This window comes from Styela clava, chromosome 3 (assembly GCF_964204865.1).
Source record: "Styela clava chromosome 3, kaStyClav1.hap1.2, whole genome shotgun sequence".
Lineage (NCBI taxonomy): Eukaryota > Metazoa > Chordata > Ascidiacea > Stolidobranchia > Styelidae > Styela > Styela clava.
This window is the reverse complement of record NC_135252.1, coordinates 23,849,115-23,867,828: the sequence shown is the minus strand read 5'-3', so window position 1 is coordinate 23,867,828 and position 18,714 is coordinate 23,849,115. Positions and strand designations below refer to the sequence as shown.

The following is an 18,714-nucleotide window of genomic DNA, read 5'->3' as shown; positions in this document are numbered from 1 at the left end:
ACAATGACCCAAATATATTTTCACAACTCACCGTTTTCGTCCCACACAGGCATGTATTCATTTTGCTGTGTGTCAAGTAGAAGTTCGAGACCGTTGTCTATACCGCCTTTCAATGTTGTCAGAGGAGAATACTGAACCCCGGAGTTGAAAGTGTAGCATTTCCCGTATCTTGTGAAAACCTAGAATCAAGTGAATATTTTGGATCTCGAAAAACAGCTGTTAATGTTGCATGCTTTATAGTATTTTCTATAATGTTCGATATCGTAAAAGTTCAGGTGCTAATTTTAAAGATTGAGAGCTCTATTCCAATATTGAATCAACGCACTTACAACTCATACATAACGGCACACACAAACTTAGTCGTGCATATTCTTCCACGCACACTTGTATAGTCACACAGATGCACACACACAAACTCACATCGTCCAATAGTACTACAATGTGCAAATTTGAAGGCCGGGGGCCCCATTTAGATATTGAATTAAAACACACACACACACACACACTCACACACACACACACACACACAGAAATGCACTACGTACTGCAGCGTTTAAATTTTTAAGGTTGGGATCCCTATTTAAATATTTAATAAACGCACACACAATTGTATATATTCACACACACTCACTCATTTACACATACGCGCATTGGCTGCGTTTGCAGTCATATTTCTTCGAGTACGACACGATTATGTCTATATTTTCCGCAGGTTTTCCCTTTCGCGTCTGTGCGTCACCCGGCATTACAATCGATTTATCCCGGTTTCGCTGTCAAGATCGCGTCAGATACGAAAGTGCGCGTACGCAATTTCTTCTGATGAGACTCACTCGCGAGCAGACCTATTTTTTTTATCAGCAACCTCTTTTTCGTCCTATCCACGCTGAGCTAGACTCTTTAAATGCAACCCCTAATTTAAAACTATCAGTAGAAGTTACACGTGACTAACTAACTACCTTTCCTTCCCCAATGCCTTTGCGCTAGCGAATCCGTATGCTTATATTGCAAGGATGCTGTAGCAGGAATAAACATGACTATGTTATGCAATGCAAGAGTCTTGCTGCAAATGTAATTCAGTAATGTTTAATCTGACAAAAAACAGACTTCCTCAGACGAGCAGTTTACAACAATAGGATAGGATGTGATTTACATATTTATCCCGGGGTATAGGATAGGATATGATTTACATATTTATCCCGGGGGAGAGGAAAGCCGATAAAACGGCGTATCCATATGGCGAACCACGGCCTCTCGTCCGGTTACCATTCCAAGTCGGGTATGGGATTAGTTTTACTGTATTGTTTGTTTTCGGAAGCATGGACTTGGTGGTGGAGGAAGCCGTAACCGACCAGCGGTTACGTGAACCACCCAACGACGGCGAGGAGTCCAGCAATCCTCTCGCACATAACCATTCCTGCATGTCATTCGAACCTGTGAATCCACGCAGAGTAATTAGAGGTGCGGTGGCGAGCGTATTCCTAACGCTTAGCCCGTTGAGCCACACCGTCGCGCCGCCGCCCATAACAAGAAAAGATCGATCATGCCGTTTAAATACGATGATAAACAAATTTGTTTAAAACTAAACACTACTTTCCCATTCAATATACTCTAAGTGAGGCGACGGGCATTGGATTCCAGTCCGGAATCTTTAACCTACAGTGCCAACATGATTAATTTTAACAACCTTACCATTAGGCCATAACCAAAAGTATTATCTATCTTCGAAAGCGAGACCTGTTATAATCGCATCGATCAGACCGAGTTTATCACCTTGATGTTCTTAGAATTAAGCTACCGGTATCGGGTTCGCAGTGATGTAATGCTACTTGGATTGCAGTAGTTAAGAAGATAAGTCAGTCTAGACATGGATTAGTGAGAGATTACATGAACCCTTTTAAACTCAATACCTTACGTAAATCTAACTGGGTATGGCGCTCCAGAAGTGTGTGTACCAATATGGGAGTAACTAATTTTGTTCGCCTATTTTACATTAGGTTGTGTAAAGGGACGAAAGCCTATGGACAGGAGGTATATTCACTTGGCTAACACAGATAATCTTCGAACTCGTAATGGAACTAAAATAAGGAAAATCGGAATAAAATGGCCTAACCTGGTACATACACTACAGGAGTGCCCTAACTATTTTGTGTGGGGAACGACTATGCATCTGAAAACAATAACTGGCTAACTAATCCTATACCCGACATAGACTGGTAACCAGACGAGAGGCCGTTGTTCGCCATATAATTAAGCCGTCGTATAGACTTTCCTCTCCTCGAGGATGAACATGTAAATCCTAGTGCGTTGGCGTGAGAATCGGCTGATTTTTCCAAGTTTTTATACATGACTCAGTAGAAGAAGTCACTGTAATATCAGGAGCTACTATTTAGGTAGAGCCAGTTTTAGATTGCGTCTATATCCAAACATTTTATATTTTTATTAAAGTTTTGATAATTATTATACGAATATTTGAATGGAATTTTCATCTTTTATCGTATTTGCAAAATTTCAGGTCAATGCCGTTTCCAACTCTAATCTTTACCCCTACTGGACACGAAGTGGGCCTATGAATTATGTTGTTGTTCCTGTTGGTATTTTTCTTCTTGTTACCGTATCGGATTTCTCATTCACTACTGGACCAATTGCTTTGTCAGTGGTTAAAAGATTGTATTTTTCACTAGAAGGCTATTACTTTATTCATTTCAAAACTTTCTATGGACTCTGTGATTGATTTTTCACTTCGAAATTTTGTGTGATGAACTCTTCAAAACTAATAATAATTATTTGTAGCGGTTCTTCGACCTTTACCGCGCTACTCTTTGGCTACATGAAGTTCGAGAAGTTTTTGACGGTACCGGTACTGTAAACAGTGAAGTAGACTACTGCTTCGCTAAAGTCTTCTTGTTCATTTGAGCATCGCTTTCTCGTCTGAATTAATCAAATAAAACTGAATAATTGCTATATTGAGTCACCTAAACCTTCCCTGCTCCTCTCTTAGGAATAAAAGAAACTTCCAATACCAGACGGCAGTTAGTTGTCTCTCCCGACATTACAAATCAAATTAACCTGTTTTGTCTGAGTCTATTTTCAGCCACGCAATCTCATTAGAGAAATCTAGACTGTCAATCTTAAACTACAGCTAAAGGGAAGGCAGTGTTCCCACACAATGCTGAGTATAGCTGGACACTGAGGCGTAATCATCATGATAAGCACTTGAGGTTTGATCGAAGTCGCCCTTCAACATGCTGCTATTATTCTACTACATCACATTACGACGTCAAGACTTCGTATTACGACATCAAAGATTTACATTGAGTTGACGTCACAATAATCTGCCCTCCACGCCATGTTAATATTACGTCACATTTTAAGTTATGATGTGCATTGTAACATATGCATTGTGACGTCACTTTTATACAAGATTATTCTTTCTACTCTTTCCTCCTCACCTAAAAATCTGGTGACTGACTTATGTAAACAAAACTACGTCTTCTACGAATCAACAAAAGATGTATTAGATATGACGTCATATTAGAATAAGTGACGTCATCTATTACCTTCTCGAACACAATGTTTTCAACTGTAAATTGCTTTCATTTATTTCCCATTTTTCATTAATTCCAGAAATTTTTAACTTGTTACCAAACACTATACGAGTACTCACGACATGCCAATCCTTTAACCGCGCACAGTTGATTCCCTGGTATCGGCATTGTAGAATAGTCGCTTCAAGAGCATGCCCTGTTCGATTATAAAACTCAAACATATTGAAATCTTTTTTGCTAGGTTGAAAATCGTTTTTCTGACTCAATATTGGTTGGATTTTTTTCAGCACTGTGCCCCAAGTCTTGTCGTCCCTGTAACCACTGAAAAATAGATTTTTTTGTTGATTTTTTTGTACTTTCGACTATTTAGCGTTTCTCTGCTGACAAAGAAGTCTCTGCCATTAGATCAGTGGTCGGCAACCTATTGTCGCCCGTGGGCCAAAATTAAAGGCTGCAAGTCATTGGCGGGTCGCACATGTTTTTAGAAAGTTAAAAACCGAACGGATGTCTGATGAATCACATTTTTTCACACAGATCAGAAGTTAATTTTTAAGCATTTGAATATTTTCTGCGCCATTAACTTTTTTGTACTTGGCATCAACTTTTCTGCGTTTTGTTGCCATTTGTATAATTATAATTAAATTATAGGCTCATTAAACGAGTAATTGTGAAATATATACTCGTTAGGTTATAATATAATTTAATCTACACGTGTCTCAAAATAAATTCTGTTACGTAAAGAATATAATCGTCAAATCAGCTGTTTTTTACTATAATTCAGTGAAGCGTCGCGGGCCGGATATTGCTCCGCGGCTGGATCACGTGAATCTCTTCCCCCAAGATTTTTTTTGGTGGGCTCTTCACATTTTCCCAAGAACTGACTTTATAACAAAATTAAAATTGTAAAGGGAATTTGTTGACACCCTGTATATCTCTTAGCGTGCCAGGGTTGTTTGAAAATCTTTCATGAATACTTATTTTCAGTTGAAGACTCCAGACTTTACTGTGAGGTCACACATGTAGAATTTGAAGCGTGTCTGTGGTAGTTCACAAAACTTTAATCAGTCCTTTCTTTCATTTTTATTGTAGGCGTAAAGTTTAAACCCAAGATCTTTGACTAGGCCCTTCTTCCCCCTCCCTCTCCCCCCCAAAAATAAAAAATAAAAAATTATACTTACTCCCTCAAATTATAGTCATCGTCAAAAAGCTCAAATATTTGTCTTCCAACATAATAAAAATCATCTGTTGTTACTTGACTGAATCGAAACGAGTTCATGTTGCAGATCGTTATGGCGGGAAAATCCATGATTTTTGCTTCAAGCTCATCAAGTTTAGTTACATGTGGCTTTGAAACGTAGTAAGCATACCTGTCGTAACCCTGTTAAGATAAAAAAAGAAAAGTTTAAATATCATGGGTGTGGAATTGTTTAATAACACTCGATCGTTGGCTTAATGCAGGGTTTCCTGAACCGGGCTCTCGGACCCCCTAATGGCCTAGGGCAGGGGTGCACACAACGGGGCACGCGTGCCAAATTTGGCACGCCATACGATCAAACGTGGCAAGCGAATTGTTTTGTAAAAATAAAAATTGTATTTATGATATGCATTAAAATATCACGTTTTTATCAAAATCAGCAGTTTTTCAGGACATTAAATTGTTTTAATAAATGGATATTATTATGTATTATTGATGTGTCTTTTACGGGAGTTAATTTACAATAACCAACGATTGTGCATGGCACGCGACAAGATTATTTGGAAAAATTTGCACGTGTCCTCATGTGAGTTGTGCACCCCTGGCCTAGGGCCTAGAACAGGGGTCGGCAACTATTTGTCGCTCGCGGGCCGAAATTAAGGGTGCAAGTCATTGGCGGGCCGCACATATTTTAAGTTGAAAAATCGAACGAATGGTTTTTTTATAAAAAAAATCAAGCAGTGATACATCTCTCGAATAGAGTATAGATTTATTTCCTCATTGCATCTCATAAAATTCATTTGCATATTTTCGGCGCCATTGAACCCTTTGCACTTAGCATCAACTTTTCTGCGTTTTGTTGCTATTTGCTTAATTATAATTAAATTATATGCTCAATAAACGAGTAATTGTTAATTATATAATTGTTAGATTATAATATAAAGAATATATTCGTCAAAACGGATGTTTTGTTACCATAATTTAGTGAAGCGTCGCGGATCAGGTCCGCGGGCCGTAGGTTGCCGACCCCTGGCCTAGAAGGTCAAAGAGCGGAGCGAAACTATTTATTTTCATAGAAGCAGGGGACCTCTAGATCTGGGTTTTCCAAACTTCTCGCGGACCCCTGTTTGTGAATATTAGTTTCGACGGACCCCCATCTTATGCCGCATCAATTTCTGTGCCTATAACCAACGAGGAAGGATAATGTTTCATTTACAACCCAACAACACAAACGACTTGAACGTGATAAAAGACATTGCTTTTCACTGAACAATTTCTCAATTATCGGAGCAATTTGTGGTCCGACTCTACGGAAATTGTCATTGAATTTTGTCATCATATTGGTTTGAGCTGAAATGCTGCCTCAGACATGTAAGTCGCTGCCGAAAGCAACAAAATCCTAATTGCCTTTTCTGACAGCAAAGGATATTCGCCCGCAACGCTCAACCAAAAACATGCAATAACTTTTTGGTTGGAATAAATCATTAAAGATCGATAGGACTCTTCATATCGTTGTGGACCCCCTGTGGAGTCACCACGGATCCTTGGGAAACCATGCTCTAGATTGGTGAGTCTTTGAAGGGAATCAAAGATCATAAAAGTTTGAAAATGACTGCTCCAGAAGTTAGAATGTTAGATTTAAACGTTTGGATTAAACTTTTGAAATTTTTTTCAAAGCTATTGGCATTTTCCAAAATTGTTATATACGTATATTATCAAACTGTTTTTGTTGCCTCGTTTTCCTATATTCGGGTATAATTATTAATTAGAAGCATCTTTCTTACATAAAATTTATTCGCTGATCTGAATCAACGTTGTAGGTGTCGCTGCTTGAAGACCTTTCGAGGTCCCTCGCAACTCCTGTCACGCGATGGAAGTATTTTTTGTTGTTAGTTACATGTATGTCATATTTTTCGTAATGTACTTATATTGTGTTGACTAATAAATGATGATTGATTGATTGATTGTTAAAAATCGTCCGTTAAATATCTTAAGTGCTATCTTAGCCAAGGTATAAAATTGAATGGTCAATAATGAATAGGAATACGACGTAAAGACTTTATTAGGTGAGTAACTCGGTTTTGAACTCGGACTCGACTTCGAGACGCACATGACCCTTGGCTCGAATTGGATCCTCGACTTGTAATCTAAGGACGTTCACCAAACACTGTTATATTAAAGTCATGCGCTAGAGATATTTTCAATTCTCTGTTATGAAAATAATTTTTGTATATGTAGTCCGTATGGCTCGCTCGCTTTTGACACCGACATATGTATTCGATCCCATGGGAAATTTACATATTGTGTTGTGTCTGAAAAAACATTATACTGATCATTAAATAAAGAATATTTATAAAGTATGTTTATGACGTCTTGGAAATTAAGGGATACGACGACTCAATCATATGACAAACTACGGCCTCTCACTCGGTTACCAGTCTATGTCCGGGTATGGGATTAGTTAGCTAGTTATTTGTTTCAGATGCATGGACTTGATGGTGGAAGGATCAATAATTGACCAGCGGTTACGTGAACCCCCTTACGGCGGCAAGGAGCCCGGCAATCCTCTCGCACACAAATATCACCCATTGGTTTTGAACTTGCGAACCCACGCAGGGGAATCGGATGTGCGATGGCAAGCATATTCCTAATGCTTAGCACGATGCGTTATTCCGGGTATAGGATTGTGGTTTCAGATGCACGGACTTGGTGGTGGAGGAAGCGATAATCGATCAGCGGTTACGTGAATCACCTTACGGTGGCAATGATCCCAGCAATTCTCTCGCACATAATTATCATTCACGGATTTTGAACTTTTTTTATCTATATTCCTAATGCTTAGCACGATGAGCCAACCGCCGAGCAATACGTTTCTCAAAATTAAAAACAAAAAAATGAAGTCAAAGACCATACCTGTAACAAGAACAGTCCTAATGAGGTAAAGAACGCCGCTCCCCAAAGCAACCTTCGCAGTGTCCATCTCCCGTCAACAAAAATATGGTTTATCCCATGCAGAGTCGAATTTCCCGCAAAAAATGTGAAATCTGACGGCTTTGAACCGCTTGGTGGCTCATTGAGGTCTGATACTCGGCTTTGACTTATTTTATCTTCAGTCGACGGGAATGCTTCGCCGACCATAACTTCGTTCTGTAAAATGGTAAATGCTATTTATTAGAGATTAAACGTAGAATAGAATGTACTTTGTTAAAGTGTTGGACTGTAACTATGTTTAATTGCAGACTAAGAATTTGTTTTGTATTTCATGTATTATTACTAATATACTTTAGTTTATCATTAAACCAATATTATAATAATATAATATATAAAAAGAGAAAGCTTCACCAATCAAAAAATAATGAATTTCGGATTTTTGTTTGTTGATTCAAACTTATCATCATTATGTTAATGTCATCATTATAAAAATCATTATGTTGGATAAGCATTGGACGATTTAAAGAAGACGCGCATAAGTTTTTGGTGTCAAAACGAGTTTTTTTTTCGCGTTCAAAGTCTATTTTGCTATTTTCGTGTCTGTCTCATTAAATAATACATGAAATATCTTTGTTGCATTTGTTGTAAACTGCTTGTCTGAGGAAGTCTGATCTCGGTCAAACAAAATGTTACAGAAATACATTTGTGTTAGTGTGCAGAAGGACTCTTGGATTGCATAAAAAGGAATAATTTTATTGCTTTTCTTTCGAATTAATAAATTTTTCTTTCATCGCTATTAATCAATAAAGCATACCTAGTCAGAATATTCACCTCTAAATAAAAGGGTTCAAATTCTGCTACATTAATTCATAAAAAAATTACAAAGTCAAGTAAAAAAGAAAATTTTGTGAACATTCATTTCTATGAGGATTGGAGTTCATAAATAAATGAAACAGAAAATAATAACTTGTGTTTGAGTAGCATACTTAAATGTTTTTTTCGCAGACTAGAACAAAATGCTTGTAACACAATAACAGTTCAAACGGTCAATTAGACGAAAATATGCGATTTACATTCATGCGAAAAAGTAAAATAGTGCTTTTTTGGTTCACTTGATGTAAGAACCGTGTATTTAGACCACACGTGACTCCCATTAGCTTTTCTCTTTAGTGGGATCGACACTCCATAGATCATGTTGAAATCAAGTTGTAGATGTAACTTGAACTAACGTCAGAACCACGTTATTGACGCATACGTCGAAAATGTGCGTCAATCGCGTCATGCGCTGACAATCTTCTTGTGACCAAAATAATGGGTACAAGCGCTATCGCATACATAGCATTGAACAGTATTATTGTTGCTCTGCAGTGACATGAGCTATCTCAAAATAACTAACGCATATTGATTAAAAGAGACGGGGAAACAAGAATATTTCCTCTAATGGATGTTTCAACTCCACGGGGGGAGCGGTCGGCTGAAGAAAATTGGCGGGAAAATATTCGAGACTATTTAAATGAAGCTCGATTATGTTGTCATAAAATTATAAAAGGTATTACCGGTCAGGTATGATTTTAATATAGTTCTATATTTTATTTCCTAATTATCATTGCCCCATGCTTAAACAGAGATAATCTGGTACTACTTTTATTTTGTGACGTCACAATATTATTAATTATTTAAGGAGTTTGGGATTATTATTGGCAGAAGTATATATGCTATTTCGTCGCGAAAAAACTGGTAATGGAATGTTTTTGTCCGCGTGGTAAGAGAAGAGTAAATTCTGCAACAGTCATGTGTGTTTTATTTATACTAGTGTGGGTCGTAAAGTAATTTATAGAGCCCGATGGTGCTGACATTGCAGGATAAGAAAATTCATGCTCGCCTCCTCATCCCTAGTGTAATAAAATGAGGTAGGGAACACCAAAACTGAAAAAGTACAAAATTCTACGTTAGTGCCACCTTATACTCAACCGTATATGGGACTCGAAAATTTGGATTAACCGCAAAATAATGAAAATCATATCAAAAAGTTTAACTTCTGTGCGAGTTTAATTGTTTTAGTCGAGCGTTGTTGCTTTTCAATGTTTTATATCACGCATTTACGGTAATCGATAACTTTTATGGAAAGAAATACATGAGTGATTTTGCTTACCGAGTCATTCCCAGGACTGGTGTACATACATCAGTGTAACTTAAGAATGGGCAATGTAGAATAATTTACTATTCTAGAATATTGTAGAATACTTAAATCGAATTCGAATCTTATTATTCTAAATTGCCCTTGCGTAGTGCTACCATATACTCAACTGTGTACTCCCGTAGTGTGTGTACCAGGTTAGGGTTAGGCCGTAATTTTATTCCGATTTTACTTATTTTATATCTATTACAATTTTAAGACTGTCTGTGTTAGCCAAGTAAATATACCCCCTGCTCATAGGTTTCAGTCCCTTTACACAACTTAGTAGTAGATGGACAAAATTATCTACCTCCATATTGGTACATACACTTCTGGAGCGCCCTTAACTGTATATGCGTATATATCTATCTCAAAAATCTTCGAGTGAGATTGATAGTTTAAGGCGGGTGCTTTTTTTCAATTTTTGTATCGCGCTTTGACAATCATTGGAAACCGTCATGGGAAGAAATACATGAATTATTTTACTTACCGACTCATTCCTGGGACTTCCAGTTTTTCTCCGCATGCGTGTTCCATTTTCTTGATATGACGTTACCATTGGAGAACCCCTTGGGCTAAAAATTGTCGAAATTTCTTTTTTTGGAGCTTGTAAGCTTGTGTTTCCATCACTTATTGTAGCCACTGCGGTACATGCTCTTGCTGTAGCATGTGGAGTAATCAAAGAGCCACAAAGCATAGTACTAGATGTGAATGTCGAGTTATCCATGCCGTGAGGGCGCCTTTAATTCTGAAATGGAAAATATAAATGATTCACTGGCTCCACCTAGTGTCAAAATTATTAAAAATATACTTTTATACGAGGATTATTTACATCGCTTACTCCGAACATGGCATTGCGTGAGCAGCCACTTATTTGTAAAGAACTACTACTATTCAAAGTCAATGAAGATTAACAATTAATAGAGTTTCTATTCGTATATTTGGAGAAATAAAACATTTAAAAAATAAGCAAAGGAAGGAATGTAACGATCAATGTTCTAAACAATTGGGATAGCACAACGATTCCTAATCAGTGGGTTCTAACCCAATTTTAGTGAGCCAAAAATCTATTTAAGATTGCCCGAATTATCAATAAATTCTCAAAATAAATAAATAAGGTGGAAGAATTTTCTTTTTACGTAACCTATGATAAACAGAATAAAATAGGACAGATCATTATTAAATCAGTGGCAAAACAAGAATCTAAACCAACTTGAAAAAAACACAATTAAAAGAAAATATCAGAAAATAAGCGATGCCTCAATATTAGGTTATTTCGACCCATTTTTCACCGAAGAAATATATTTTTTTCTAAATAATAATACTAATCGAGTATTTGTGGTTAATGCATTACGCTCCATTACTCCTTGCGTCGTCAATTTTAATTACTCACGGCCGAGATGTTGAAAGCATTTTTAAAGTTCAAAAATCCGAGAATAAAGGATTTTAATTTTAGAAACATTTCTGTCATTAAATATCTAATTATATTGGTATAAATATAGAATATACCTTTAAATAAATTTGATTTTTCTGCGTCTTGACATATATATGATTTTTATATGTCATGAGTTTTTTAAATATCAGTTCACGGCCATGTATATGCGTTTTTCAGAGCAGAAATGAAAGCAGTAGATAAAGTCATGTCAAATATTTAGATAATGGGAAATTAAAAAAAAAATTTTTGCATTACTGAAATATGATTGTTTTTAATTTTTTTCAACACTTGTCCGGTATTCTATTTAAAGGCGATTTTTGCCATTCGGAATAAGATTGTATCATGATTGCAGCCAAATTTTAGATTTTTTAGTCTTTGGTATTTAATAGTTGTCTAAATCGACATTTAAAGAAATTTGCGTTCAATATTAAACACTTTTAAATAAAACACTATAGCTGGACTAGATGGAGTGCCATAGGGACAGTCAAACAGAACATCCTCTTTCTAAACAGCAACCCATAGTCTTGTTTATACCCTTCTTCAGAGCGAAATTGAAAGCAGCAAATAACGATATGTAAATTAATTGATATTGGAATACAGTATCTTGAATATAAAATGAATTTTTGCATGACAGAAATAAGATTTTCATATGTCACGAGATAAATATCAGTCCATGGCATTGTCAATGCTTTTTTAAGAAGAAAATGAAAGCAGTATATACCGATATATCAAATAATTAGATATCGGGATATTAGTGAAATAAAAATGAAATGGATTTTTTGCGTGACAGAAATATGATTCTTTTTAGTTTTTTTTTAACACTTGTCCGGTATTCTTTTTCAAAGCGATTTTTGTCATTCTGGTTATATATCACATATCATAACATAATTGCAGTCAAATTTCTGATTTTTTTCGATCTTCCATATTTAGCAGTTGTTTAGATACTTTTTTGTTGGAGAATTTCGTCTCCAATAAGTATCTTGACCAGCGGAAAGTTGCGATTACGTATAAAACGAGTCATCATCACTCATATTAACTATTTGTAAAGCGCGTTTTTCAAGTCAATTTTCTCAATAAAAGCACTTCTAAAGAAAACACTATCTTTCTTAGAAGAAAGACCACAAACACGTTATTACCGAAATACTATCTATTTCTCTTCTGGAGTTCCTATCAAAAAGCAATTATTCTCTAATAAAACACTATCTCCGATAGAAGAAGGTCACAAATACAGCAAACCGAAATTATTTCTTCATTCCTATTTAAATACTTGCCAAGTGGTCTTTTAAAAGCGATTTTGGCAATAAAAAATACCGCCAAAGAAAATTTGATCTCCACAATTACAGCGAAAATGACGTTTTCGTCATACCACTATTTGTTTTTTACGCGTTTTTCAAAGCAGTTTTATAATAAAACACCTACAAAAAAAACTGTCTCGACTAAAAAAAAGTCACAATTACAGTCGAAATACCTTTTCTTCATCATTTATATTAACTATTTAAATCATATAATATATATAACTATCTTTCATTGCAATTTTTCTTCAATAAAAACAACTTTACTAAAAGCACTAGTGCAACCAAAAGTAAGGTTACAAATACATTCAAACGGGCGTTATTTCTTCATTCGTATTTAATACTCTGAGTGTCTCTAGAGAATTTTTAATAAATAACTTCACTAATGAAAATCCTATCTGTACTAAAAGGACGACCAAAATTACGGCCAAAATGAAGTGTTTTCCCCCATTTTTGGCATTTTAGTGCTCGGTCGTAACTTTAGTCAGAGAAGAGCATTTTTTATTAAAAACAAAGTATCCACAAAGTTCCTTTACGATTTCAATTTTGTTATCAAGTCAGTTCTCAATATATCTTAAACATGTTTGTTGTTTTTAGTCAATAATTGTAAGTATTTTCAATTCATTTTATATATTTGTGAGGTCAAAACAATATATGGTATCGATGAATTCCCATCGCAATTTAAAAAAAAATTTAGGACTTCATGGACCCCCTGTATAATACTCTCTTCATTAATTTATAAATTCCTGTTATCGATTGGAAAAAAACTATTATAAAGTAGATGATAAATTTTTTAAAATATAAAAACATCTTACAGGCGCAATTCTTCCAAGTAACTATATTTCCCCCATTAATGTCGGTAATTTTTATGTCGTTGCAACTCGTTAATGGATGAAAAAGTCACTACACATTAGTCGTGGTTCATTGGGCGACCTTAGATCAAGTTTATTTATGCTTGTTTTTGTTCATTCTTTTTAAAAAGCGTTTTAACAATTTCGCTCCGAACAAGGCGGGGATTGGTCGCATGCAATTCCCATATTGGCAATCTCAACGCTTCAAGCAATCGTGTATATTTATTATTCGACGGTTTTCCAACTCGGCAAAGGAAATATCAGAACTTGCTGGAGCTGCATTAATTAGCACCCCGCGATAACAACATAGATTCGACGCCTTTAACTACTAATTTGCATAGCGCATGATTGCCACCAGGTATATTCATGTCAAAGATAAATAAAGCCTAACCGGTGTATAGCAAAACGATATAATTTGCCAATCGTTATCGTTTTGCTATACACCGGTTGTGCTTTATTTATCTTTGACACTAATGTGCATGATATCAACTCTACAAAAATTTTACAAAATTCAATAAAAATCAACACCAACCTTCGTAAAACGAATTCTAGTTACTGCCAGTTTCCAGCTTCTGCTCAATATTGTCCTTGTCTCTACGTGTTAATAAAATAACTTTTTCCCAAATTTTGTTTCACAATAACGATTAGCTGGAAAATTAAAGAAATGGTAAATCAAGGAATAATCACAAAGTAACGCCTTTTTAATTCAGTATTTCAACTGTCACTCATTATTCTAACTAAAAGACTTCTCTCTGAACAAGAATCTGAACAAGCTTTAAAATACAGAAGTACATAAAGTATATAAATTTCTTTTTTACATATATATGCTGCTGTAAAATAATCAAAAATTAAATATTTAAGGAACTAGTCAATAAATGGCGTACCGGAAGTATGTGTACCAAGATGACGCAACACCTTAATCCTAACCTGGTACACATACTATATTCAGATTGTTCGCCATCTTGGTACATATACTTCGGGAGCACCCAATAAATAGCTTCCTGATTAACGGTCTCTGATTATGTAGTGCTCCAAAGCTTCTCTTTTCTCAAAACTTTAAACTAACTGTACTTATGTAGCACAAAAACTGCAACAATTGCCGAATTACAACAATTTATCATCTAACTGTCTTTTAATATTCAGTGCTTCGGAACTTGTCTTGAACGTTTAACATAGCGTTTAACATAAAGTTGAGCACAAATATAATATAAATTTTCTTTTACAAAATAATCGAAAATTAGGCATTTGATGAACCGCTACAAAACTTCTCTCTAAACAAGACTCTGAACTTTTTATGGGCACTGCGGAACTTCATTAACTAGTATTAAGTGCAACACACAGTGTGGCTTTAGTACATTTTGAATAGTTTATAATGCGTTCATATGTAAATGTCTTATAACGATACTAGTATCTAAAAGATATTGGGAAAGCTACGTGCAAACACACAATAAAATTCCTTTCTGGGAAGCAACTCTTCTCTACTCGGAAATTGAGATCTAAACGTTCTCTTTGATCGAACCTAATTGAAATCTATGAACAACATAATCTCACGAAATAGCCAGCACTGTATGTGCTTTCGTTCGCAATGTTCGCTGTTCGATAAAATTATATCTTGTTTTGTTCGAAGTTTGACTATGGTCTAACGAAAGCTCACAAACATACTTGCTATTTTGTCGAAAGTGAATATGTTATTTTTGGAGAAATTTTTCCAAAGCAAGGTTATGCACTCACTTAGAAATAAAGGTGACTGGGTGCTCCCGAAGTATGCGAGCCAAGATGGCGGACATCGGAACGTAACATGGGTAACAGGTGAGGGTTAGGCGATAATTTTTTTCCAATTTTTCTTATTTTAGTCCTATTATCAGTTCGAAAACTAGCCAAGAGCCTCCCGTAGTATTTATACCTAAAATTATCGCCTAACCCTAACCTAGTACACATATTACATTCCGATGTCCGCCATCTTGGTTCGCATACTTCGGGAGCCCCGGTGACTGACCTCGCAGAGAAGGCACGTGCGAGTTACGAATATAAAAAATTAAGTTGAAAAAATGCTCTTTAGTAAATACATATTTGCACAAAACTCGAATCTAACCACGTTAATACGATCGGGGAAACAGCTATGTTCTTATTCACCTACTCTAACGTTTAAGCATCTTTGCAGCCATTGCTACCATGCAAAATAGGAAGTCAACAAGATAAAATTACTTGCAGTTCAATACAGAATACTCAAGTACCCTCTTCACACTATATTCACAGAAATTGAAGACGAACTACGAGAAAAACACACAGATTCACTGATTCCCCTGAGACCGGCAATTTGACACCTTAAACGACGTTTTTCCATTTGCTAAGCCGATTTTATCAGACATAAAATGTGTATTGGGACATATTTTGCACTAAATACATGCTTTACTGATAAGAGATACGGGTATATCACGTTACAGTAGCCAGACGAAACGTGTGTATTATAAATTCTCGATCAGTCCCTTTAAGCCAGTGGTTCTTAAATAGATAGTTTTTCCTACATTTACAACAATTTGGACAGTTCCCGAACTCGTAATAGAACTAAAATAAGGAAATCGGAATGGAATTATGGCCTAACCCTAACCTGAAACACACACTACCGGAGTACCCAATTTTGGCGTATTTTGCCTTCAAGCGCAATTGACTGATCTTATTTTTGTAACCATTTTTTTATACAACCCTACTTGAGCCTTTCGCGCCGAACAAACTGTCATGACTTATGGCCGCCCAGCCCAACGATACAGTAGCCATACGAGAAAACATGCAACTCCTCCACTTAGGGATCGGGACCTTGCTTTGAGCAAACTTACAACTCTTCTATCAGTACTTTTTCTACTTAAGCAAACTTGCACCTCTTCCGCAAGCACCTTTTCCACTTTCAACTGAAAGACCTTGTTTTTACCAAACATATCTAAATCCTAATGCACCAATGATTGTTTGCAACTATTCTATCTTCACTCTTCCCAATTTTAGTTGAAAAATAAAAAAGTTTTATCGTTACTAGCAGATTGCAAACTAATAATCGTTTAACGAAAGTATAATTTATCTCTCTCTATTCAGCGGATAAACTGTTTACATTATCGACTTAATTATCTTCGCTATCGTGACATATGTCGCTATCTTTGCATAATTATTCTCTCATCTCTACTAATAAGGGATTATCGAATAACTATATCGATACACAAGAAAGATACAAAGGTAACACATCGGTACCGGTACGGTTAGGAAGTGGGCAAATACCAGATTTGCCGCAAAGATCAACGGGTAAATACGAATAGATGCCACTCGAGGGCGCAAATCAAGGTGAATACTGAGTGAGATAATAACATACATATTTGTTCAATGCAATGTGTCAGGGGTTCACAAACTGGGGTACATTAACCCCAAGATGTTCATTCCAACTTTTCAAGGGTTACCTCAGATTAAGTATAATATTTAACCACTCCATACCTTTAATCTTCTATGAATTTTTTTTGTTCATGATATTTTTAAAAATTTCCAAACCTAATTCGGAGAACGCCTTGAGATTCACATTTTACCCAATTAGAAGCTTTAACTACAACTATAGTGACTAACAAGACTACTTTTGCACTTCACATGACAGCCTATGCCCAGTCACATCACGCAGTACAATTTCGAGAGAGAATCTTAAATTGTCCGGAGCGTACCGATCATCAGAAAGTTTGGGAAATCCTGACATAAACGATCATAACTAATCTAAAAATCTGTTATAGTCGAATGCGAATTTAAACAGATTAAATCATTTTATTATAAGTCTTAAATGCGGCCAAGTAAGAAATAAGTACTTGCCAAAAGGATTAATATTTTGCGACACACTCAAAATTAATCAATTTGGGAACCCCAAAGCTGGGCAAATCTAGTCAACAGCAATTCTCTCTCAACGTTTATATCAACAATATTTATCATTTTAGTTTCGGAACGTTACAGAAACATTACACAATTTTATTTGTGTTAGCGTGCAGCAATATTCTCCAACTTTATTTAAATAGCATGATCATTTTATTTTCAAAATTATCCACATTTAGGAATAAGAAACAACAAAACTTGTTTAAACACTAGCAAACCGCAATGCCATCAAGGATTTCGGAAAAGCATATGATTTGCAAACTTAAATATTCCAAGGTAATGAGTCAATGAAAAACTTTTCCCAGTAGGCCATGGAACATATGCCGTTTGCATGCGTAATGTATATTTATGCAAAATGGATTATATATAATAAGAGAGAGAGAGAGAGAGAGAGAGAGAGCTTGTTAACTGGTGCATACCAGCACATATGCATACATGGTAAATAATTAGTAATAAAGATAATCCGCGCATTATAAGCATACGTATCTGCCGGCACAAAAGCGTAGAAGAAGGATAAGTAATTAGTCCCGTAGAAACTAAATAAATAGCGAAAGATAATTCTTTATTTATCTGCGCCAGAGTACAAAAAATGACACAACGGGCAGAAATTCTGAAAAAAAATGCAAAAACGCGCAGACAATCAGTCAAATACATAAATCCTTTTTTTTGAGTGGCGAATATTGCTAATAGTAAAATTTCTACCACCCTTGAATTTTAAAACACCCTCTCTCCAAAATGAAAAAAATGGTGAACATTCTGTATCAGACTACATTGGCTCTGCTTAACTCCCTCACGGTTCAAAAATTGGACACAAAGAACATTAATTCAGAAAAAAATTGTCAAAATTTTATAACATGAAACATAAGAATAATCGGTCTAATAGCTTGAGGCGTCGAGATTATGCATGAATATCTGTGAAGAACCAATGAAAACATCCATAATCGCGCTAGATTAAACTATTTCTGAACATTTCATAACAGGTCGTTTTTTTTATATCTGTATTCTTTTTGTAAGTCCCTTCAAAGTCAATCCTAACCAAATGGTCTCTTTTTGTGCACCGGAGCGGTTCATCTACCTTTGTTCGCCGCAAAGTTTCGAATACATTCATATATATCTTCTTATATCTTGGATTGTTCCGAGCAAAGGACACGAGTGGGCGCTCCAGAAGTTTGTGCACCAGGATGTCGCACAACCTGATAACCCTAACCTGGTACACATACTATGTTCAGGTTGTACGCCATCTTGGTGCGCATACTTCGGGAGCACCCACGAGTGACTATCGTATTACGTCATTATACGATAAAATAAAATCCCCCTCACCTAAAAAAATATTTTGGGCCGGCTACGCTTTTGAATACATTTTCTCAAAATATGCCGAACTAGATCAGCTTCTACTAA

The 18,714-nt window shown here is 35.9% G+C and overlaps 1 protein-coding gene across 3 annotated transcripts in view; it reads right to left on the bottom strand.

Annotated features, from left to right (window-relative positions):
• The window catches only part of LOC120342861 (acid-sensing ion channel 1C-like), a 59,445-nt gene that overhangs the window by 10,439 nt on the left and 30,292 nt on the right, over positions 1–18,714 (bottom strand). For 2 of the 3 annotated variants that reach the window (XM_039411849.2, XM_039411850.2), the window contains exons 1-6: positions 13,958–14,075; positions 10,338–10,595; positions 7,654–7,887; positions 4,724–4,923; positions 3,665–3,866; positions 32–179 (exon numbers count right to left, since the gene is read on the bottom strand). In XM_039411849.2, coding sequence (XP_039267783.2) covers positions 32–179; positions 3,665–3,866; positions 4,724–4,923; positions 7,654–7,887; positions 10,338–10,574 — 1,021 coding nt within the window. In that variant the 5' untranslated portion in view covers positions 10,575–10,595; positions 13,958–14,075. Of the gene's footprint in view, positions 1–31; positions 180–3,664; positions 3,867–4,723; positions 4,924–7,653; positions 7,888–10,337; positions 10,596–13,957; positions 14,076–18,714 lie in introns of those variants that run through there. The other variant, XM_039411851.2, reaches the window with a different exon arrangement.